This window comes from Epinephelus lanceolatus, chromosome 23, assembly GCF_041903045.1.
Source record: "Epinephelus lanceolatus isolate andai-2023 chromosome 23, ASM4190304v1, whole genome shotgun sequence".
Classification (NCBI taxonomy): domain Eukaryota; kingdom Metazoa; phylum Chordata; class Actinopteri; order Perciformes; family Serranidae; genus Epinephelus; species Epinephelus lanceolatus.
In genome coordinates, this window is record NC_135756.1 from 28,727,200 (window position 1) to 28,752,018 (window position 24,819).

A 24,819-nucleotide genomic window follows, 5' to 3' on the forward strand; every position below is an offset into this window, starting at 1 on the left:
TGCAGAACAACAGCTTTGTAGGGATGTACTGGTTTAAATGGTTTAGAGAAACTTCATTAGAGGTTTGCCAGAGCACAGAAAAAGCTCTAAGGTGATTGGCTGATGGGGAGACTTCCTGGAGACCCCTTAGCAACAATGCTGCCGCCCTTGCCTGACCATCCACAACCAATCAAAGAGAGCAATTTTTCCCTCAGGGTCAGGTGAACAGTCTGATCGTAATCACTGCTTCCTCATTCACAGGGATGAACGTGAAAATGAAAAGCACCATCCACCTGGGAAAAAGACAGTGAATAAGAGGGGGAGGAAGAGAGACAGAGAGGCGTGGGAGGGAGAGAAGAGGAGAGAGAAGGAGGGAGGGGAAGATAAAGAATCCCAGGGTGATGGGAGGAGGAGCGCTGGCCAAACACAGTTTTCTTCTGCTTCAATTTACAACTTTTGGATTCTTAACTTTTGGACATTTGACACAAAAATCCTACAGATAATCTCCCTCTGGTAATCACAGGGATAGACTGCAAACTCCACGCAGATCAGATTTTATGTTTACAACATTTCAGCCCTGCCAAGTTGGTCAGCTGGGGGTGTGACAAACTTGTGAGACAAAATTTAACAGAAGTCTAACAAAAGCCTGGTGAATAAACCTAATCTTAACAGCTGAACACTGCAAAAAGGCCCTTGAAATGAATCATTACACACTCTGGAGAATATGTTGATTGATGTCGATTGATATCACCCTGTCTGTCCATTAAATATGAAGCTACAGCCAGCACTTGGTTACCTTAGTAAAACACAAACACGGCAAACAGGGGGAAAGGGCTAACCTTGCTCTGTCCAAAGGTAAAGAAATCTCCCCATCAGCATGACTAAAGCTCACCAACTAATACATTCGGCATTTTCGGACCAGGCAGTTCTGGGGACTCCCTAATACCCCTTTTCCGCCAACATGCAACAGGTTCAGTTCTGGTTCCCATACCTGATTTTGAACCATTCAGAGCATTTCAACCAAAAATAAACTGGTTCAGAACCAGAGAAGTTGGTTCCCAGCTGGAACCAGAAAATAGCAGGTTTTTCTTAACCTTACATGGAACCGTGATGACATCAGTGGACGTGTCATATTCTACAGGTTGGCAAGAGAAGACGAAGACGGCAACAATGGAGATGTTTAGTGAGCGGGATTGGGACAGGACAGTTGTTTTTTTTTTTGTGGGAGTGGAATGGGGCAAGAGTGAAAATCCACTCCTGTGTCCCCCTCTTGTTCAGACACAACAAAGAGGGGAGGTTCCTAAAACTATGTTCTTGGAGCTTTGAAAAAGTTCCTCCGGTCCAAAAATGCCTATTACATGTCATTTATTTTATCCATACAAAAAAATAAAGTGTTGAAATGATAGTTTAAGGCTTTGCAGGATTATAAGCCATACAGGGCTTGACGCTAACTTTTTTCCCAAGGAGCACATGTGCTCCTAAGTTGAAAAAGTAAGGAGCGCACTTTAGGGGCACAATGTAAATTGATCAAATAATGTGTTTTCCGTAATAAACGTGATGCAAATAGACATGTACAAGCAAAATTATTTAATGAATTTGTATATAAAATGTACAGACAGGTAAAATCATCAAGTTTTGAAAAAGTATTGCAATTTAATTTTGTCTTTAATGTTATTATCTTATATATATTATCTTTGCAATATGATTATCTTATATAATGTTATTACTATCCTAAAACATTCTCCAGGTCCTCTGAAACTCTGCAGGACTTATTTCCACCCTGCCCAGCAGCGGTACCGTGGCGAACGGTCCCTAACTATGGGGAGAACGGAGCCTCTTTTCCCGGTCCCTCTTCTCCGCCACACTTTGACTTATTCCCACCCAGCCGACAGCCTGGCCGTGGAGAACGGTCCCTAACTGCATCAATAAGTGATTAACATAGGGGGGATCAAAATAAAATAAATAAATAAGATAAAAATCTACCAGCCACCCTCCTCCCCTGACAGTCCCTTCATAAGTAAAAACAGTCCCTAAAGTGCGGTGAGGTTTGTGGACCGTTACCTGCCTGCCACAAGAGAGAAATGTGAACGGCTCGTTTCTCCTCTGATACGCTGCATACCTGTGTGCCGCCACGGCTCGGTTGTCCAGGTACTACTGGACAGTCATGACACCAACGAAAGAGGAAATTACTGGACCTGGAGTCGGACTTCTCTGTCGCGGTAAGCCGTTATCTTGCGCGCTATGATCATCCGCCGTATTCCTGTCACAACTGCCATGATAATAGGGGCGCCCCAGCGCCCACTCCACTAACTTGACGTGGAAATGAGCGGTAGTCTAGAAAACTGGAGAGTTTTTTTTGTTGTTGTTGTTTGTTTGTTTTGGGTTTTTTTGGAGGGCGCTTGTGCGCCCTCACATAGATTGCGCCCTGGGCGGTCGGCCACATTGCCCATGGCAAAACCCGTCCCTGCCTCCGCCACACTTTGACTTATTTCCACCCTGCCGACAGTGGGACTTACGGCCGAGATCCACCGGGCACATCAGCGGCGCAACACGTTTGCAGCGCGAGTCCCGTAGCAGCTCGCCCTCCGTTAATCAATTACAGCGACTCCACCGGCAACGGGAGCGGCGCGACAACTCTATATTTTAGGATGCTCTTATTTTTTTGTCGCGCTACGCTCCCCTACGCGACCCTCCAGCAGATAAAAACTACATGAAATAGTGTGCTAAACGAGCACAATGTGTTTTTAAATGAATAAACCATTATCAGAGGTGATATGTGATGATTTTTTCATGCATTTACCCATGTTTATCCGTGAGATTGTGTAAATGTCCGTGGCGGACATTTGAAAGCGAGTAGATGACAAACAGTACAGTAGCTAAACTTGTAGATAACTCAAATATATGTAATAACTTAGGTGGAAAATGCTTCAACATTTCATGCAGCCTACATGCAGCCTCTCGGCTCGGCTTCTCTACGTGTCGCTTCCGTACGCAGTCAGTGGAGCCCATATGAATACGCGGCGACGCTACACTGTGGACCCCGGCCATTATATTCATTGTGCCGACAGTGGCTTGGAAAACCGCCCATAACTGTGTCACACGGGGAAGAGGGAAGGCGGCTGGAGTTTCTCCAACATTTGCGGTTAGATTATCATATTTTTTTATTGACAAAAATATAGGCTGCTTCGGCTGATTTTTTTATGCGCACATGTGCCCCTAAATATTTTCTACAGTTCGCACACACCTATTTTTAGTCGCAAATGTGAGTGAAACGCTTGCACTGTCGAGCCCTGCCATACTATTTCTTGGTTTGGAGATGTAACAATCTGGAGATTCAGCTGCTGAGCTAAGCTACCAGGACCACTGGCTTCAGCTTCACATTTGCTGTACAGATATTAGAGTGATCAGTTATCTTCTCATCTAACTCAGCAAGGAAGCAAATAAAACATATTTCCCAATATGTCAAACTATTCCTTAAATTGCAGATCTTGACTGGAATTCAACTTGTGTGCCATCATTTTCTCTGTACCACAAGTCTGGCTTTCATTGACTATCCACCTTACATCCATCTAATATAAAGTGAAAGGTAACAACCAGGTTGCATTATAAATCACTGAAAAGAGATAGAGAATTACACTTTCTATGTCCTTAAAAATGTGTGTTGTAAGTACAGCAATTTCTTCTGCCGGGTTCAACTATCAAGGCTGACAGAGTGGAGTCAGTATGAGACTTTGGGGACGAGACATAACCCATCAAGTCAGGCAATTACAGCACACATCCCACTGTAACCACAGAAACATCGCCAGGAATATTAAAAACCTTCCAAGAAGCTCTTTCTGCTCAGAAACATTTGTCTCCTGCCGTAGCTGAAGGCAACAGTTAAGATGGAGAGGGAGAACTTATCTTTTGGCATGACACACATCTTCAAACCAAAATGGTAGCCAAAGTGAGCCAAATCAATTCCCTTACCAGATGAATATTTCATGTCACTCTTTACTCAGTTCCAATCTCAGCTTCAAGGGAGGGTCCCCTCACCTAGAAATCAGCTTCCATTTTGAAGCCCTAACAAAGAGTATGCTGCTCCAAACATAGCCTTGTGTTGTTGCATGACATTTGACAGAGGGTGTTTACAAAAAGAGACCAAAAACTAATATTGGACAAAGAGTGAGCATATCCATCTAATCTAAGTGAGCCATAAGGCTGAAATACCCTCTGATTGTTTGAGTGGCCACATGGATATTTTTGGTAGTGTTGCTGCAGAGCTTTGCAATCATTCACAATGTTATCACAAATCCAAGAGCAGGAGCACACCTTCATTCCTGCGCCTTCTCTAAAAGGGTATAAAATGTTGTTGCCTGGCAGCACAAGCGGCAACACGTCTCTGTGTGGCTTTAAAACGGTAAAAAAAGCACTCCCAGATGGCACTCAGGTCTAAAAGGAGAAAAAAATAATAAAGTACAATCATCTTTTTTATGGGATCTTAATAGTGCTACAAATGTCAGACCTGATGTATTACTGCGCTTTCGCTGCGCTTGGATGTTCCCCGGGCTTCGCCTGGACAATCATTACGCTTATCAAAAGCACTTCATTAGAGGAATCAGGTCAGAGGCAGGGAGAGATAGAGATGCTGTGTGTATCTATTATTTGTTTCGGTCTGCGTATGCATTTTAGTAGGTGTGCATGTCTCAGTGTATGCAGGTGACTAAAGGAACAGAAATAGTTCCTGTGTGTGTGTTTTTGTTTTTCTAGTCCAGTAAGTACCAATTCTTTGCATCTATGGGCATCTTTTTGCATTGAGTGCACCTAAGAGTACAGTATGTGTGTATATGTGTGGGTATGTGCTTTACTGTTTTTCAGAAAGACACAAGCTTGTGCCGTTGTCCATAAATCCCACATTCTGCAGACAGTGTGAACTTGGCCTGACGCCTGAGTTCTCTCAATCGATCCACCCACTGCCGCCACAGATGAATCTGACCCTCTCGAGGTCACTGCGTTCAGAGTCAGAATCCTAACTAGCCACAGCTAAGCTCACCATTATCTTACCAAGCTCATGCCCTCCATAGGAGAACAGCAGACCATTAGCACACACAATATCTCTCTACAGGAAAAACTATTTGTCTCATTTTTACGGGTATTTTTCCCTTCCTATTCCCAGAGTAGTTAACATAAAAAGCATCTCAAACAGAGAGTAAATATGTATTCCCAACGGGGAGGCTGGGGCGGGCCCTGCCCACCGCCACGCCACACAAGCTGAGATGAAAGACTGGAGGCGCTGAGGGGGAGCAAAAACTCCACCTTTCCCCCCCCCCCTTCGTCTTTATAAATAGCTATTAGAAGATATGGAGCGAAGGAGCTACTGGGAATTCAGACAACAGCAGCAATTGGACCAACATGTTCTCTTTTTGTAAAGAGAACAACAAACCAGGCGATAAACAAACTTTCATCCCTTGGCTTCCACATACATACAACTGGAAAACAGCAAAAGTCAAAGCTGACTGAAAAAAAGCAGTGCACACACAGCAGGAGAAGATCAAGAGCATTGTGTAGCAGAAAAGGGAAGAACAGGAAAGTTTTGCTTACCTTTTTCTGGTCCTCCAGCTTTTGACTCGTCGACTTCTTCCCATGTTTGCTGGCTTCCGGTACATCCATCCCTGGTCCAAATAAAGAATAACTCCAGAGTAAAATCACAGGAAATAAGCTGAAGAGAATCCAGGTGGCTACAGTTTCCCAATGAGGTCCTGTGTCCGGCTCACGCCTTCACCCGGACACAGGCGATCCATGGCAGGTGGTGGTTTGTACGGTAAAAGTAAAATGTGTCTCTGAGTGTTATCAGCGCTGGAAGGTTTCAGAGAGCAGGATGAATACCAATCAGGTAGCGAAAGGCTACCGAGACAGCGTCATTATGATGACTGGAGTAAAGAGAACACCAGAGAGGACTTTCAGCCTGCAGGTTGTGTTGTTTTACATGAAGATAACAGTTATGCTAGCTTCTTCCTCAGAGTGCAATCCCTGGCTCCGGCACACAGTCTTCCCTCCACATCTGGGGAGAGAAAGATAAGACATGCTACGATTCAAATGCACAAAAAGCAAAAAAAAAGGAGAAGCACAGTTTTAGCTTAACAATTAATGCAAAAGCTCTCTGCCTCTCCGAAAAGTCAATATTCCCCTCGGTGCTGCACTGTACAAATGGCGGGGGTATCTGCATATCAAAGTGAATGTTGCCATGGTGCTCAGAGAGGGAGAGAGAAGGAGAAGCTTCTACTACATGCTGTTTGTTCTACGCTGAGTGATTGTTTTTGATTGTTGTCTTTTTTTCCTACGAAACCTATTTTCCACCAAAAAGAAGCAAGGGGAAGGACTGAGTCATGCTGAGGTCGGGTAAACTCGCACCCTGGGAAGGGTCCAAGCATGGAAAGATAACCACAGGATCGGTGGCTGGCCCCTCCGTGGACTCTACTAGGGTTCAACTTGTCTTTTTGGTTTACTGACATCCTGCAACACAACATCTGCCATTCAAAGGGTCTTATGCTGTACATTTATAGCATGATTTGTGGATGAAACCCCAAAAGAACCAGTGTCATACTTTATCTATTGAGCTATGTAGGACTTATTCTATACGGACAGATTGGGTAAGCGTAAATTTACAGTATTTCCCCGTAAACTCTAAGAATATAGCCTTATGTATTTAATAAATAAATAAATAAATAACTATATCTGTATGCTTGTATTTAGCCATTTCTAATTCAAGGTTCTCTGTGTGTGTGTTGTAGTATATGTTAGTATATGTGTGTATCTCGCTGGCCAGTTCATTGCTGCCACTTTGCACTGCACCCATATGGCAGTTACCATTGTTAAGGATGTGGAAGTGTTGCACATGGACTCTTGTTTCCACCTGATTAATACTGTTAGCTCTCAGCGCTGTTGCTACAGTTTAGCACTGTTTATAGAGTTAGCACCATTATCTGCTAGCTGCCAGCTCAGCCACCTCTATGTTGAGAACCGTGCCCAGACAACTCAAACAGGTCTGCACTGAGCGGGGCCGAATACAGGTGTTTTTTGCTTTGTTGTTATTTATTTCCCTTTTGTGCCAGGGAAACAATTAAATAACTGTACTGTCATTCATATGTCATTCTGTTCATCATTACACTGTCTTTGAATGAGCACAAATTCCAACATACAAACATGAAAAACTTCTTTTCAGAAAAAGCTTCAAAAGCATTTGTAATTTATATGATATATTTTGGTATAAAATCTGCTGAATGCTTTATGGCACAGCCTAATGTTGTACGGCACAAAACAAAAAGAGAGTGATATCTTTCTGGCAAAAGAGCTGATGTTTTCTCTTTCTTGCACTGGCAGACAGTCACAGCAAATTTAATATTTGCCACTGTCTCTTATGTAGAGCAAACTGAGTGGTTTGAGACAGGAAGATGCGAGGTTAATGAGAAAAATGGTCTTAATTTAAAGGAAAGCCAGCACTAGTAACATTACAGAGGCTTTTGCTCATTTAAAACATGATTTAATTTGTTTACACACCTAACTCCAAGATGTACCACTTAATTTGACAATGATATATTGGTGCATAATACTGTGTGCACAGTATCCCTCCTGCAAGCTGATACTGTATTTGTTCCGAGAGCCGAACACAGAGAAGGAACAATCAGCCCACACCAGCAGAAATACACCATACAGTCCCATATATAGTTTCCCCACACACAGAAACACAATAGCACTGTCACTGAAATCGATACTCTCTGAACTGCAATTCAGCCAGTGTCCATCCACAGAAGTTGGCCAATCAAACGCTCCAATAATCTCTCAAGGTAACACGCTGTGAGACAAGTCATCACAGAAAACAGCCTCCCAGCCGACCACCCCCAGGCCATTAGGGAATCTGACTTGTGTTCACCTTCGTCTCCTCTCTGAACACCGGCGAGATCTTAACAGTTTTCTTTGCCACTGAACCAGAGTGCCATGTAACACCGCAACCCTGTCAGTTACTTAAGGACAATCATGTCAAGCGCTGCCAACTCAGAATTGGTTCTTAGGGGACATCATGATTCAAGCGCCCAATGACGTTTTCCACAGAAACCCTGAGTGTTAGCTGCTAGCAATAAGCTGTGAAAAGCCTTCCTTTCAAATACCATGGGGATGCTGTGCCATTACATTACATTATGTAGTAGCCTCAAACAACAAGTAATGCACAGGGAATATTGCAGCAATAGGTGATGAAGAAAATTAAGCATGCTCTCCTAAGACAAGGAACGCCACACATTTTGGCATAGGCAATTACACGGCATCCCAGAAATGCTAAACTTGCTAAAAGCACAGCTGTATTGCTCCTAGACTTCCCCATTTCCCTCAGCAGTAGAATTATATGGGGGCCTTTCTAAAATCATGCATACTGCATGAGGGCTAATTTGCCTCCTTTTTCTTCTTGAATATTACAAAAGAAACAATGGAACCTCACTGGGAAGGGCATGGCATACTTTGTTTGCTGCAAGGAACAGGCTAGTTGGCACTCCCTGTCAGAGTGACAAGATGGTCTCCGATGTAGGCCACTGGGGTCAGAGGCCACTCTCCATCTGCTTTCCTGACAAGCAACAGCAGGTAAAGAGCAACCTTTTCAAGGAAGTAAGGACGGACACTCCAGAAAAAAAAAAGTGCCAGACAAGACATTGTTCCACTGCATATTGTTTGCAGTGCTTTAACCAGGATTTCAAACAAATCAACATTTGTTGACAGTGCTTAAATTTCCAAATTCATACTAATCCTGTAAGTATATAACCAGGTAATTCACTTAATCATTGGTTTGACAAAGATTTAAGGCAATTCATGGGAATACAAGGACCTCTGCTATTTCAATAATTACTTTCCAAATGACCTATTTCACTTATTTACTCTTTCTTTGTCAGCATCAACAATGCAGGTCAGTGTTGCAGTTTCAGTTTAAAATGCTTTACTTAGATGAATGTCATGAAAACTATACTGACAAATTTTTAAGGAAGATTGATCTAAACACTGACCACATTATGTGGCAACAGTAAATACTATGTGTTAAAGTTAAAATAAGAATGAACTCTTTGAGGAGATGTCTGGTAGTCATTTTGACGCACATAGCAAGAAGTGCATGCTGCTTTTTGTCAGTGAACTTTCACGTCTATATTAGGGATGCACCGAAATGAAAATTTGTGGCCGAAGCCGAATAATATTAAACGCTTGGCCGAATACCCAGTAATGAATACCGAATATTGTTGTTTAGTTTTTCATTAGTTTTTGCAGGTGAACCCCCTCCAGATTAGTGTTGTCACGGTACCAATATTGGGACCCACTGTACAATACCAATGAAAGTATCATGGTTCTAAGTAGTATCACCATACCTGCTGTGGTCCTGATTTTCTGTGAAACTGTGTTTGCTGCTATCTGATCCTTCTCTCCCTCTCCCTGCAGAGTGAGTGCTGAGGGGCGGGGCGATCTCCGGGAGCACTGGGCTCCCGGCACACCTGCAGCTTGTTCTGCCTAATTAGCCGGCTTCTTAAGCCACACTCTCTTTGTCTCCAGTGCTGGATTATTCTCCTTGCTATAGTACTACGCTCGTGCTCTCAGTGATCTCCTGCCTCTCGCCACGTGTTTATGCTCCAGTGTTTGGTCTCCAGGTTTTGTGAGTTTTGTGCCTTGTCACTCTTTTCGTTGCACTTTTGTTCTTGCTCTTTTTCCCATGTTTATGGTAATTTTCAGTTTAGCCTTTTCTGTTGTTACTTCTCCCTCAGAAAGAGTTTTGGTTGATACTTTGTTTGCTCCTATTTTTTCTGTGAACTGATTTTTTGTTGCTACTTTGTAAATAAACTACTTTTTGTACTTAACTCTGCAACTGGGTCCTGGCTTCCTTGTCTGGCACTTAATAATACCACAACGAAAATGAGGCAGATGTGCCTTTTGTCATTTATAAAAAGATGAATCACTTTTCTATAATACATCAATGATATTGCAATGGAATAAATTATTTATTGACTTATTCATACTTCAAAAACAGCATCAATAAGTGATTAACATAGGGGGGATCAAAATAAAATAAATAAATAAAATAAAAATCAACCAGCCACCCTCCTCCCCTTCATAAGTAAAGAACAGTCCCTAAAATGCGGTGAGGTTTGTGGGCCGTGAACGGCTTGTTTCTCCTCTGACACGTCACATACCTGTGTTCGGCTGGCTCGGCTGTTCAGGTACTTCTGGGCAGCCATGACGCCAAGAAGAGGATATTATTGGAGCCGAATTCTCCGTCGCAGTAACCTGATGGCCGGCGTATTTGACAGGAATAGGCTACATTACTGTCTGTGTCTGTGACCCCTGTTCAACCCACAATCGGTGGGATTCGCCTTTCGTTTCTGCTGCTGGTTGAAATCTGTAGGCTGCTCGCACAGTGTGCTGAATGATTTAAGCTTATTTTGCTCGCTCAAAACTATTTTTAGTCGGAAATGCAAGTGCCGTGACGGGCGGATCGCCACACTGCCAACATTTTACTCCACCGGTCACGGCACGCTGTTTGATTGCGTTATCAAAACACGCCGCTATTATTCAGCCTTGCTTTTAACTTATTCCACCGAATACCGAATGTGTGGTTTTTTTTCAATATTCAGCCGAATATATTCTGTTACCGAATATTCGGTGCATCCGTAGTCTATATATGACACGCTAGGTATCCTCCTGCATCTGTTGCTGTTGTTTCAAGACTCCATGTCAATTTATTTTTACTACATGTATTGTGTCTTTTCAAAATACACTTAAGTTTTCTCAGGAAATGTACAGTTTCTGTATTAGATGCATAGTTGTGCGACAAAAGCATGCAGTAAGGTTTAGAAAAAACATCACACAACATTCACAAGGTAAGCACACAACAGGCTCCCGGGTTGAAGTCCAGGGTTTGCTGGACCCATCCACTTGCCCTCCCATCTGCCCCGTAGGGACTTTCCAGCTTCCTATATTACCTAGTCAACAAAAGCGTTACAAACTGCTGCCAGGGAGGTGGCTTTGTGCATCAGTATCTTACCCAGACATAGATGACATAGTGCCAGTATTTGACGACTCCAGGTGATGGCTGCTGTGTCAGCAACTGCTGCCGCCCTGTGCATATTATATCACCACAAAGGGTGCCTATGTGCACCTATATCTAACGGCCAGATTACTGACAAAGCAGGGATATTTGATGAGTTTGGAATGAGGACAAGCTGGAAAACACAGCTGTCTCTAATGAAATTATTGATGGCTCTCTACTGTTCAGGATTCTGTTTGTGTTATACAGTATGTAGTATTAAACAAGATGTGTTTGTACAGAATATAACAACAAACCGGTGTGGTTTTTTTTTTTTTTTTTACATTAATAAATTATAATAAATAAAACAATGCAGTTGCACGGGAGTTCTTTCAGAATGAAGAAACTATAGTATTCTTACTTATGTACTACAAGTAACACCTGAAAAGGTTTTGATTAGCTGATGTTCATGCTAGCTCTGTACTGTAGCTGATAAAGCTAATCCTAGCTTAAAGGACAGACAGACTGTACCACAGGCTTAAAACACAGAGGTCCTAATTCAGAGCTTTTAATGTGATAAACCTGAAACTAAATTATGAGAGGGGCCCACAGCTGTTTTTCTTTACTTGACAACTTAACAGCTAACAAACTAGCTTGCTAGCTTACCAGATTGACAACTTAACAGCTAGCTAACTCGCTTGCTGGCTTACCTGCTTGACACTTAATAGCTAGCAAACTCGCTTGCTGGCCTATCAGCTTGACAACTTAACAGCTAACAAACAAGCTTGCCGGCTTACCAGCTTGACAACAGCTAACAAACACATTTGCTGGCTTAACTGCTTGACAACTTAACAGCTAGCAAACTCGCTTGCTGGCCTACCAGCTTGACAACTTAACAGTTAACAAACTCGCTTGCTGGCCTACCAGCTTGACAACAGCTAACAAACAAGCTTGCGGGCTTACCAGCTTGACAACTTAACAGCTAACAAACAAGCTTACGGGCTTACCAGCTTGACAACTTAACAGCTAACAAGCTAGCTTGCTAGCTTACCAGCTTGACAGCTCAACAGCTAACAAACTAGCTTGCTAGCTTACCTGCTTAAGAAATTAACAGCTAACAAACTACCTTGCTATCTTACCTGCCTGCAATTGACTTCAAGCTACTGCCTACAACATTAAATGTTAGCAAGGAAAAAAAAAACCTTACCACTCTCTTGGTGTTTTTGAACAAAAAGGCAAAAGAACAAAACTCACTCTAATAAAAATTAAAAAAAACATTTCTGACATAGCATAAACAGCAGAAACACCAGCATGCTATCTACACAGCCAAGAGTTTTTTCCTTTTCGTCGTTTGGCCAACACACTGAACAAAGCTTAATTAGCTACAGCTGAGTACATTTGTCATTGACAATCAAAGCTGGTGAAAATAACAGTTGCCAGCCACCTAAAACTAACCTCCTACAATTTGTCAAGATATTAATTAAGTAGGTTTTGTCAAAATTAAAATACGTGCACTTGCAATTTTGAAAACTGCACACCATTTAAAATTGTGATGCAGACATAAAAGCTATTCACTTTACAGTCATGTAAGTCCAGGCATGTCATTCAAGCAGATATAATTGATGATTTTTCCTGTCACCGTCTCTCAGTCTTAAAGCAGGTATTATATTGATTGAAAGACAAAGATAAAGACGTTAAATGTTGAACTGTGACAACTGACAACTGAGATGTGTTTTACAAGTAAGAGAAAAGACATTTTAACAGATGTAAAATTCATTTTGAAATCTTAAGTGAGATGAATGGCCATTTGTGGATAACGGCAATTAAAATAATTCTTACGAAGCTCTAAACAAATTGGTTTATAATGGTTGCTATGGCTGTGTGTGATCATTATGAACTAATTATCCAAGTATTATCCATATGGGGACCAGAAACATTCATTTAGTCCAATAGAAAAAGTTCCAAATCAACATTATAGAAAGATCATAAAAAGAATTAATCAGGATGCTTTCAGTATCTTTGACAAACACATTCTCATATTTATTGTTTAAGAGAATATTAATGTGCGCTTTAACCCCCTTCGGCTGTAAAAAATCTTATTGGAAGCACAATCTCCATATTTATGAGCAGCAGCCGCTGCAGTTTCATCACAGCCTGGTGTAAAGTGCCGGTGATCCCACCTTCAATCTCTACAGCTGGTCGACATTTCCCCCCACCCAGTGGCCTTTCACCAGCACTTGGTATTCAACGGGTGTCTGTAACTCTCCAAGTGGTCAATAAAGTTTGATTCATGAGGCCTGGGGCCGTAACTACACACTGCTGCTTTAATTCGAGGAGATGTAAATGATGGCCATAGATCCAGGCTGATTTCCTCGGGGAGAGCAGGAGGGATGGGGGTACATGTGCCGTAAATCATCACCTCAATAGGTCAGAGGTCAAACATAAAGAACGCCTTGCCATCACATTAAAATACTATAATGCACTAATGACATTCCTTCAATATAAACCTCATTTTATCAGCATCAGTGAGAGTCACGACCAATCAAAACACACCTAATATGGTTCGCCTACATTTTGAAACTATACATCACAACAATTTTTATCTGCAAATGTAGCACGATACATACAATTAATATTAAAGCAGCACAGCAACAGTACAGTGCAGATTCCTACAACCAAAATAAAACTATAACATTTGTTGTTTCTCTTAAAAATTTGCATACATAAAGCATGATTCTCATATAGACATCTGCATGGAAGCACAGAGCCAGCGTCCACTTGACTGAAGAGACATAGAGTAATGGGAATATTCTCAGCAATTAGGACATTTGTAATAGCCTTGCCATACTTCACTTGGCTCCACAATGGGCCATTAATAATACTGATAAATCTAATAAAACCAACAGGGATCCCTTGCTACACATTACAGCATTAAAGGAACTTAACTGACCACTCGGCACTTCCCCTGTAGAAACCACAGTACGGTTAAAACACACTTTCACAAATTACTTATGAAGGAGTGGACACCAGAGTATTATTTTACAGTGTGCTAATGTGATTCTAATGTATACCATTTAGTATTCCAGACTGGTAACATTTATCAAAAATAACATATGTGAATATGGTAGGTAAGCATAAATTGGAAGTATAGTCAAAAGGAAACAAAGCTACAGCAAAATACCCAACAGATAAATTCAAAATATAAAAATACACCCACATTTCAAATGCACCACAAAAGAACTGAAAGCTTTATGGAATAACAATTACCACACTACGACATATTTACAGCACAGCATAGCGATGGGAACCATATGGGAGAACAAAGAAACCAGATGCTACTGCAAATATTAATGAAGTGCAAAATGTGTATTGTTGTATTAACATAAAGAAGCCTGCAGAGGCCGCATGAGTGAGAAAGTGTGTAGGTGTGTGTATGCAGGCCTGATCTAGGACACATGTATGACGGGGGTCTTATACATTAGTAACCACTGGGAAATTTTCCAGGCTCCGGACAGTTAGGCACCGAACAAGAGTAGTGTGTTTACTTTTCAGTTTGCTGCATCAGCTAAAGTGAACTGAGCATGCTGTGGTGGCTGGTGAAGAGGATGCTTCTTCCTCTAAGACTGGAAAAAGCCATTAAGTCCAAGGAAGGAATTAGCATGCGAGACACAACATGCAATAAAACATGACTCCAGCGCTATTCTTTTATATAAGTTGCGGTTATTTTCCTTGGTTTCCGATACCAAAATTTAAGTTCAGATCTACTCCAGGTGCTCCCTGATACTCATTGGGCTTTAACGGATGCAATGATGTTAAGTCACACCCCTCCCTGCAGGACCAATTTGGAAAATAAGGTGCCAAAGACCCCACGGCTAGAGTTCCTGACTTTGAGTAAGGACAGGCACAGGTAAACAACCACGCAGATAAATGGCAGCAACACCTTTGATCCCTCACCAGCCTCATATCGCAGTTTAGAGCGAGACGCACAGAGGAGAATTGAGACTAGTAGGAGGCAGAAAGCGACACAGAGAAAAAAGAAACAAGAGAGGGGAGACAGAGAGTGCAACGCAGGTGAGAAAACTTGAAAGTCTAGGGACCTCAGAGTGTAAAACCTGTGACAGCAAGTGAGCAACAAAAAACGGCTGGAAATGCATCATAAAAGGAAAACCCTGGTAGGCTGGTTCAACTATATGAACAACTAAATAAAAGCAATGAAAACACAAAGTCCTGCCTGTGTTTATGCAAATGTGTCCTGATTTTACATACCAACGATCATGGAGTGATAAACAACAGGCTGCAGGTAGTAATATGTTTAAGCAACATCTTTAATTGGTATGGAAGCGACAACCTGCACCAAATGCGACCCTGGCTTTTTCTGTTGTCAGGGTAACTGCAGAGAGAAGGCGGCAGTGTGTGTTTGTGTCACTGCAGGTATCCTGGATCTCTTTAACAGGGTAATCACTATTGTGAAGGTGAAGACTGACATGAGAAGCAGCAGCTCATTAGCTTGAGGAATGCATGCTGCAGTGTCAATGTTGCGCTGTTTGTTTTGTTCCACACACTTGCCCGAGCCTGACATTTTGCTGGCACCTTGCTGTTTATTGTTTCCAGAGATGACACAGCGTTTGGTAGTGACGGCAGAATGACTCAGGAATGATATCAGGACCCTCACAGCTAAAACAGTACCTGCCAAGCACCCCTGCTCACTGGAGATTTGATATCTCACACTGGCAGTCAGATTCCTCAATTAAACAAAACAACATATTAAACAAAAATATGAAAGCATTTACAACAAATGTACTGAGAAAAAAATGGTAAGCGTTCAGGACTTTGCAGCATTAACAGTAACCTGTAAATCACCATTGGATTCCAGAAATGCAACATAATGTCTATGGTAAGCATGCAAAGCTAACTAATACCAGAACTAAAAAAACAGCAAATATGGCAAGGTTTATATTTTATCATCTATGAGATTAGTTTCTATCTTGTGTGTTTTATAAAGGCCTGCAGATGCAGGACATGGAGATAAGCCTGGCTGAGCCACTTTGTGCCATGACAAGATCTTTAGACAGTAAACAAAAGAGGGCATGTGCTGCTGCCAATCTGCTATTTTGTTAATTGAGCATAGAGTTAGTTCAGGCAGGACACAATGTCAAGCTTAGCTCACGTCCCAGCTACATCATGATCTCAAGCAACCCAATCAACTGATGGGGCAGCTCATTGATGGAAGGGAGTCAGCTAATAGATCACATGATTCCTCTCTATGGAACCAAATCTCATTCAGGATGCCCTGTTTAAACTGCTCTGACCTGCCTACTGTTGCTGCTTCCCCTGCAAGCTGCTTTGCAACCCACCTCCACCCCAGCTCATCCTTTTCATGTTCATGTTCATCTGACTTATCAATATCATTTCTGTTGTTCATTGATGCTTACTCTGTTCTGTTCTTGGGGGTGTCTTTGCTGCTGCTCTCCCTGCCTTCAGCTTTCCATGTTGGCACATGGAAGGGCAGAGAGGTTTGCTCTCTCTGCTTTCCACTTAGGCACGCGGAAGGGTGGAGAGGTGTGCTCTCTCTGCCTTATGCTCTTTCTGCTTAGAAAGGCAAAGAGGCCCCAGAACAGAACCATAGCACCAAATATAATACTGCAAATGGCAATAAAGTTTTCTTTGACTAAAGTGGTCCTGACTGAATTTTCAGAGCCTCTTGTTGATGTCATTTCCTAAAAGAGATTAACAAACCTAGCTAATTTCTGTGGAAAGTTTAATGTGTCGACTCAAAAAGATTCCCAACAAATTTGTAATGGACATAGCATTTAAGTAGACCTGCATTTGTTCTACCTGCTTGTGTAATGCAAAATGGTCCAATTGTAGTGTAACCATAAATAAAGAATTCTTGATACCCCATTGGTTGTTGGATCATAAGTCAGTGTCATCAGCATATTGGAGAAGGCAAGACTTGCCTGTAAATGAGTGCAGGTAAATGGAGGAGCTGTGTTTTTTTCTGGATAAAAAGCTCTAAAAAAAGAGTTGTGTCTCTAGTTAATTAGAATCTTAATATTTAGGGTATAATTGCTGCTGGATGCTCATGACAAGAGTGTATACAAGGCTTAGATGAAGTGAATTATGCTGCCTAACCATGGAATCAGGATGACGGTATATGGCAAAAATTTATATCATTTTATTGGTCAAGATCAGGATAGCTAAATTAGGAGAGGCAGCACAATATACTGGCAACAGTGGACGTTCAGAGTTAAAATATGTTAAGTTTTTGCAGTCCTCTGCAATGGAATTAACATTCAGATGTTACATAGCTCCCTAACACATGGAGGAGACACAGGTACAGTAAGTCAAATCTATGCTTGACAAATGTGAGTTTTTACCACTCCTTATGACAATTAATTGTTTTCCAACATATGAATAATTCGGCTTATAAAAGCCCAACTCTTATGTAAGCTTAACTATTGAGCATCCAGTTTGCAGTGATTAAATATTGAGATTATATTTAATTGGTGACAAAACTGTTTTCCTAAAACACGTAGATCATAAGCCCTTGAATATAAAAATGACTTACTGAAATTCGTTACGAAATATAAACTTTTTATCCATAAAAAGTAGCTCCCTTACCTGCATTTGTTTACAGGCAAGTCGTGCCTTCTCCATTATGGCGGGGACCTTGACGTATCGCTGCAATGGGCTGATATATTAAATGCAGCATATATGTAGGGTTGGGCGATATGGCTAAAAATGTTGTCTTGATAAAAATTTTCATATCAGTCAATAAAAAAGGTCAAATCATTATTTCTTTCAAGTTTAAAAGCAGATTTTTACTTCAGAGTGGAACTTGGAAAAAATAATACGCTTCATTGTGGTTTAATCTATTGTTTATTGTGAGAACATGGTAGGTACTTGCAAAACAGCAGACCATTTCACAAATCCCATTAGGCGTTGCGGGAGGTTGGAGCCTGTCCAAGCTGACATTGGGCAAGAGGCAGGGTACACCCTGGACAGGTCGCCAGACTATCACAGGGCTGACACATAGAGACAGACAACCATTCATGTTCACATTCACACCGACAGCCAATTTAGGGTCACCAATTTACCTGCATGTCTTTGGAGAAAACCCACGTTCGAACCCTTCATCCTGGGTTGCTGTGAGGTGACAATACTAACCACTGTACTTCTGTGCCGTCATATATAAATATCTATGGTGTAAATCACCTCCAGAAGTTATTTACCAAACTTCTTTCTATGCACATTAGCAGAGAGCAGTGTTTCATGCAATGGACCGTACAGAGGAGAATTTGACTTTTCTGGTAAACCTTGCTTTAATTTTCTAGCTATCCTGCATACATACAGTCCATCAGTTAGTTATGTTTCATAAATCACAATAAATCACCATACATACAAGGTATCCCAAACAACACTACCATCAATCTTTTTAAAATACATTTCTTCTGGAATACAATGTTAAAATGGTTTCGAATGTGTTTGTTCCCCCAAAAATACAACTTTTCCTTTTCAGTTATATGGGTTAACAGGCAGAATCTCAATTTTCCAATACCACATAGCAAATATCTGTCCATCTAGTTTTTGAAAGGCAGTGTAGCTACTCAAATTGCTTCCCTCACTTTGGTCTGAATAACTCCTAATGCCTGAGTCAATCTAAAGTCAACTGAAATTCACTTTTTGAACTACAGTGGCTTCAAATCTACTTCTTTATATAACTTTCTCAGTTTAGAAATCCAAAATGCCTCCCTTGTGCCAACTCCCCTCTCCTGAGTCTTACCTTTTATTAATCACAGTCTTTGATCAATCTACTCCTGCTACAAGAATTTGACATCAGTTTGGAGATAAATAAATCTCTCTCTGCCCCTCCCTTTGCCCTCTCCAGGCAATCTGTCGCCCTCACTCTATCAGTCTCTTTCTCTGTCTAGCCGAGGCACCTCCAGCCTCTCTCTCTCTCTCTCTCTCTCTCTCTCTCTCTCTCTCTCTCTCTCTCTCTCTCTCTCTCTCTCTCTCTCTGTGTTACGTTGTGCCTGCTCAGCCTCCCTGGGTTCATCTGACAGGGAGGATGAAACGGGAAAGAAAAAAAAAAACACCATCCCGCTCCTCCATTCATCTACATACAAGCTGCATTACCACCCAATTACACTTAGATTACATTAATGTGCTTTCACCCAGCCAAGCCTCCTCTGCATGCGCCAAACCCATTCTCCACCGTCGGCGCTGCCTGCATGGAGCATTATGGAGGCGCGTAATCTTGTGATATTGTGTCGGGATTAACATCAAATCTCATTATGGCTGTGGTGGATCATGGGAGAGGGAAGGATGGTGGAGGATAGAAGGAGGGGGTTACATCTTTACTTTTTTTTTTTAGGTTTTTAAAGCTGAGCAAGAAAGAGAGAAAAGAGAGATGAGATCAGGGCTGTGAAATCTCAATTACACATGATGGCATTTGGGATGTTGATTTATTATATACAGGAGTCTGCTGGCTAATTTGCCATGTGGGCCTGCTGAACACACACAAGCACACACACAATCGACCAGGAACCCAGCAGAGGTCAAAATGAGATGTGTCGCGGCGAAATACGACACAAATCAAACAGCCGAGCCCTCCTCCGTCAGCTCACCACGCCTCGCCCCTCCACACGAAACACCTCTACTCTGTTAGCATTTTTTCCTCCAGCTTGGCATGCTCGCGCTTCATAAACCTCTTTTTTATTACCAATAGATCCGTGAAGGTTGTAATTGCCTAAGTGATATATAGCAGACAACGGCACGCGGCTCAATTTCTCTCCATTTAAAAGGCCGCCACGCCAAAGTGGTGTTGAGGGGAGCGCCACGTCCTGTTAAATAAAACAGATTGTCAGGCTAAATAACGGGGGCCAAAATTACATTTCAACACATACACCCCAATTCCCAGGGGGGCTGGTTGGTGGAGAGAACTGAGGGACGGCGGGGGCACTGTGCACACACACACACACACTCACACATATTCAAACATTTTCTTTCATGCTGACACGCACGCTTAATTCCCATGCTCTGCATTCTGAATATGCTAAACACACACACAGTATGAAAACAAACATACATTCAAACACAAAACAAATGCACACTCACACACACACACACACACACACACACACACACACACACACCCCTCCCCCAGCCGTGCACCGTGCAGGCTATAGAGCCTCAGGGGCCTCACTAAATCACACTGAGGCCCCCAGCAGAAATAAGGGATAACAGCGCAGCAGCGTTACAACCATTGATTGCCGAATGCATCATCTTTTTATATTCACAACAGGGTGGGGTGTGTTGGAGGGGAAGGAAACCTCAACAGGGACTTGCTGTACATGCAGGCAGTGGTCGGAAAAATCTTTTCTTGCGTGGCAATCAAATTCCATCAGGGGTGCTTTCACAGGCAAGCAACAATGACGTGAATAAGATGATGTAAAAATGCAGACTGAGATAATCTTGATCGTTCTTAGTGCAACATCAACATTTGCAGGCGTGGTGAATAAAGCCTGCATCTGTGTTTGACTGCGTTGTCTGCTGGTCAAATGCGCACAGGAGCCCCACAGTTCATGCGCCCCTATATGGATCTCTGAGCAAGTATGTGTGTCAGATATAAGCAACCATAGGAAGCAATAAGGATAGTTGATTGTATTGGAATCACTCTCATAATATCGGAAATGATCCTGTGACAAAGTTAAGACAAAGATTTTGACCATTTTCTCATACGTTTTATATTCAGCACCTGAGAAACAGCCTTCCTCTGGTCTCAGCCCAACTTTGATTCAAGATCTTAAATTTCTCTCTCTCTCTCTCTCTCTCACTACACTGATCTTTATTTGTATGAAATAATCAGCTTTTGAGATAATATCCAAAAGAAAACTTATAGGTAGGTAGGAGGGGTAGGAGAAACGGATTAGCAACTAGGGCTCTAACTTAACTTTTTTCCCCACTGAAGTAAACACTGGCTATCCCAATGATAAAATGACTGTTTTTATTTCAGACTGACAGCATGGTTGGAGTTTGACTTCCATGTCTTTCGTGGTACAATTTGCCTGTTAGGCAGCTGGGGACACCAAAGAATGAAAAATCACGCCACCACTTCAGGAAGCCAGTGTTAACAGCTTGACAGCCACAGTTCATCTTCCTGCTGTGTGTGCATGTCAGTGTGTGGGATGTTGTGTACTCTCTTGCCATAGAGTGTGCCAGGAATGAGCCCTAAAACCCAGAAATTAGTTAGCATTTTAGCACTCCTGGTTCCCTTGTCTTGAAGTCAATGGGATTTTTGAATGGGTTTTTGGTTAGAAATAAGGTCTGTGGTTAATACAAGCTTAAGCCTATCCCAGCTGGCACCGGCAAGAGGCAGAGTACACCCTGGACAGGTCGCCAGACTATCGCAGGGCTAACACATAGAGACAACCATTCACACTCACATTCACACCTATGGACAATTTAGAGCCACCAATTAACCCATCCCCAACCTGCATGTCTTTGGACTGTGGGAGGAAGCCGGAGTACCTGGAGAAAAGAGCATGCAAACTCCGCACAGAAGGGCTCCCTCGTGGGATCGAACCAGAAACCCTCTTGATGTGAGGCGACAGTGCTAACCACAACACCACTGTGCCGCCCGCCTAACAAATACGTGTACAGACAAACCAATGTTGAATTCAGACATGTGACACATTGTTTATGTTTTAATACTAGGTTAGGTAATAATGACTAACATCTAAAAGCACTGAAAACATGAATAATTTTGTTGTTAATTGAACTGTGGTGAAAAACATGTCAATTTGGTAGTAAATGTTGAAAAACTGGATATGTTAGTGTTTTACAGACATTTGTTGGGACTCTGGACACCCAGCTTGAAACCAGGACAGTCCCAGACAAACAAGTAAGTACATGTAGATAAGATAGCAAGGCTAAAGTTGAAGTAGACTAACGGTTGACCCCTGTGCCATTTTTAGAATTCTGGGGTATGTATTGTTAAAAATGCACTTAAAACTGTGTTGTAAAACATACCAGGACAGAATATCAAACATCAGATTTTGAAATGGCAGTAGCACTGCATCTGTCAATATACTGTAGCAACAGTGCTGCTGATACACTTCAGTCCCTGACCTGTCTGGTGCACACGTGGAATCTTAACACAGTCAGAAACCAAAGAATGCCCTCTGGTGTGTAACACCCTACCCAGAATCACACATGGAGGGTGGGGTGAGGTGTGGTGATGGAGGAGAAGCAGGAGAGGACCCTTCAAGTCTCCGGTATTCCATTAGCCAGTCTGTGATGTACTGCTCCACCACATAGATCCACACACACACATTCACACACACACACAGATGGGAGACCAGTTTCCCCGTCTCTTCCCAACACCCTCCCCCATCCCTCTGCCTCTCCTCTTCATCCTCCTCCTTCACACACCTCACACCCTCCGTCAGTCACCATCCATCACACAAGACCTCCACAGATGGGCCTCAGAATAACGCACACACACTCACACAGGCATAGTCACCAATAACACACACAGACACACAAAGGCTCTAGACACCCTCACTCATACAGACACTCGCAGGGTTGGCCAGACACACACTCACAACAGCTCTCAGCTTAACACTCTCTCTCTCTTGCTCACTCATACACACACTCCACCCCACAAACTCTTTCATCTGTGGCTCTGAGCAGCTCAGAAACCAAAAACCTCCACGGCTGAGGGGAAACCCAATTAGGACACAATTAGCGCCATCAGATCTACCTGAGAGACGGCGCCCCGCTCTTGTGCTGGCAAAACAAAGCAACATACGGGATGTGGCGGTGGCAGGGTGTGTGTGGGTCTTTGGAGAAAAACCGCTGCTCGCTCACTTCCCGCGGTCTTTAAAGGCTGCCGTTAATTTCCCTACATTTCTGATCAATGCTGAAAAAGAGTAGCGCTAATTAGCCTCGTTCCTTTACAACCAACACCAGTACAACACGTTGGATCAGGCTAATTAGAGAAAAAAGGAGGAAGGGTCAAAACAGGGAACTCTGAAAAGTTGCGTATAAAGGAAGCACATCAAGCACATGTGTTCTTGCCATGCTAATCAACAAGTTACGCGCCAAAGCACAAGGCAGTAACAGGAATCAAAAGCTTGTTGCTCACCTTTAAATTTCCAGTACTTTAAAGGATGATTCCACTCAAAAACATATTCCAATTGGGATCCAGCTCTTAATCTTGTGAATGTGTCCCATCCAGCACTCTGTGCATCACATATCCAAACCTGCCTGCAGCCAGGAGAGAAAATTCCTCCCTGAGAATCCAACTGCACCTTGTTAACCCTTTCCTCCTGTAGCCCGAGGAAAGCCCCCTCCAGTGCCTGCGTGTGCAATAGAGGAGGTGCAGCAGTAGTAGTAGTAGTAGTAGCAGAATAAGGTGGGATGGATGCGGGGAGTAGGAGGGGAGGGGTGCTGGCTGGCGGCTCACATCATGAGAGAAGTCGTAATCTGCGCATCGGCGTGCTCTCAGCGAGGGAATAGAGCCACCAGAGAAGAAGATGATGATAAGAAAGAAGGAAAGGAGGAGGAGAGAGACACGAAGGCAGGCAGTGGTGAATGAGCGGAGGATGCGAGCTCCCTCCCCTCACACTGCTGAGTCTCTCCCTCTCTCCTACACACACATTCATGCACACACTCCTACCCCCTGCCCTGATACAGATTGCATTGCACTGATGAAATTTTAATGGTTCTTTTAGGAAGAATAATGAACATGCTAGTCCCTGGAGTTGTGTGTATGTGTGTGTGTGTGTGGGGGGCTTTACACTACACACACCTACAGAGGCATGCAACAAACATGTGCATACACATCATACAAGTGTGTTTTTCTCCCTATCTAGTTCCCTCTTTTTACGCACGTTCACCAGAGCATACTCCCACTCACACACCGCAATCCTGCACAGATTCACTTACACACTCCCCCCTTTCTTCATTTGCACACCACATACTGAAACACACAGACGTACACGTGCCATGCGGGCTCACACTCAACAACATCAAACACCGCTACTGACACACGCACGCTCCCGTCTCACAGGGAAGACGGGGTGGGGGAGTAAACAGAGAGATCCAACCCATCCTCAAAATGCTCTCTTGGTGCACACTTGCATCCACACACACAAACACACACACACACACACACACACACACACACATACACACAGGCACACATGAGCACACACCCCAATGAAGTGGAACAAAGAGCACAGAGGCAGCATGTGGATGCACCAGTAGGAACACCATGATGGGAGGAGAGGAGTGAAGTGCGCCAGAAAACACACTACCTTCAAAGTACCTTAAGTCTACTACAGTACAGTGTAGAGTAGAGTAGAGTGCAGTAGGGTAGGGTGAAATAAATAATAAAACTAATCAAATTCAAAAGAAAATAATTTTAATTTAATTAATTTTAGTTGTATGTATCATCAATTAATCACACAGTTATACTTTATGAATATTACTTGTAATGAATTTTGAGTGGAAATTTAAACAGTAAAATTTTATTAACATAAAGGGAGAGTCATATTCAAGTCTTGTCAACTTCTTTCTAACTGCCCAGTTAGTTTCTTGACCAAATAAATGCACAGAAACAGCTGTAAACTGGGATGTATCCACTTAAATAACAAAAAACTGCTGAGATTTGGTTGAAAAGACTGAATTCCACGTGTTTTTAATCTGATTTCAATACAAAAAAATGCCTGTTATAACATTTTTTTTAACAAATGATCCTCATATGAAGACAGTCCTTTATTATTAATTCGGCCTAATCAATTATA

The 24,819-nt window shown here is 42.5% G+C and overlaps 1 protein-coding gene across 1 annotated transcript in view; it reads right to left on the minus strand.

Moving 5' to 3' along the window:
- nav3 (neuron navigator 3) overlaps positions 1-24,819 on the minus strand; it is a 544,714-nt gene that overhangs the window by 391,161 nt on the left and 128,734 nt on the right. The window contains exon 4 of the mRNA XM_033615269.2: positions 5,560-6,019. Coding sequence (XP_033471160.1) covers positions 5,560-5,628 — 69 coding nt within the window. The 5' untranslated portion in view covers positions 5,629-6,019. The remainder of the gene's footprint in view (positions 1-5,559; positions 6,020-24,819) is intronic.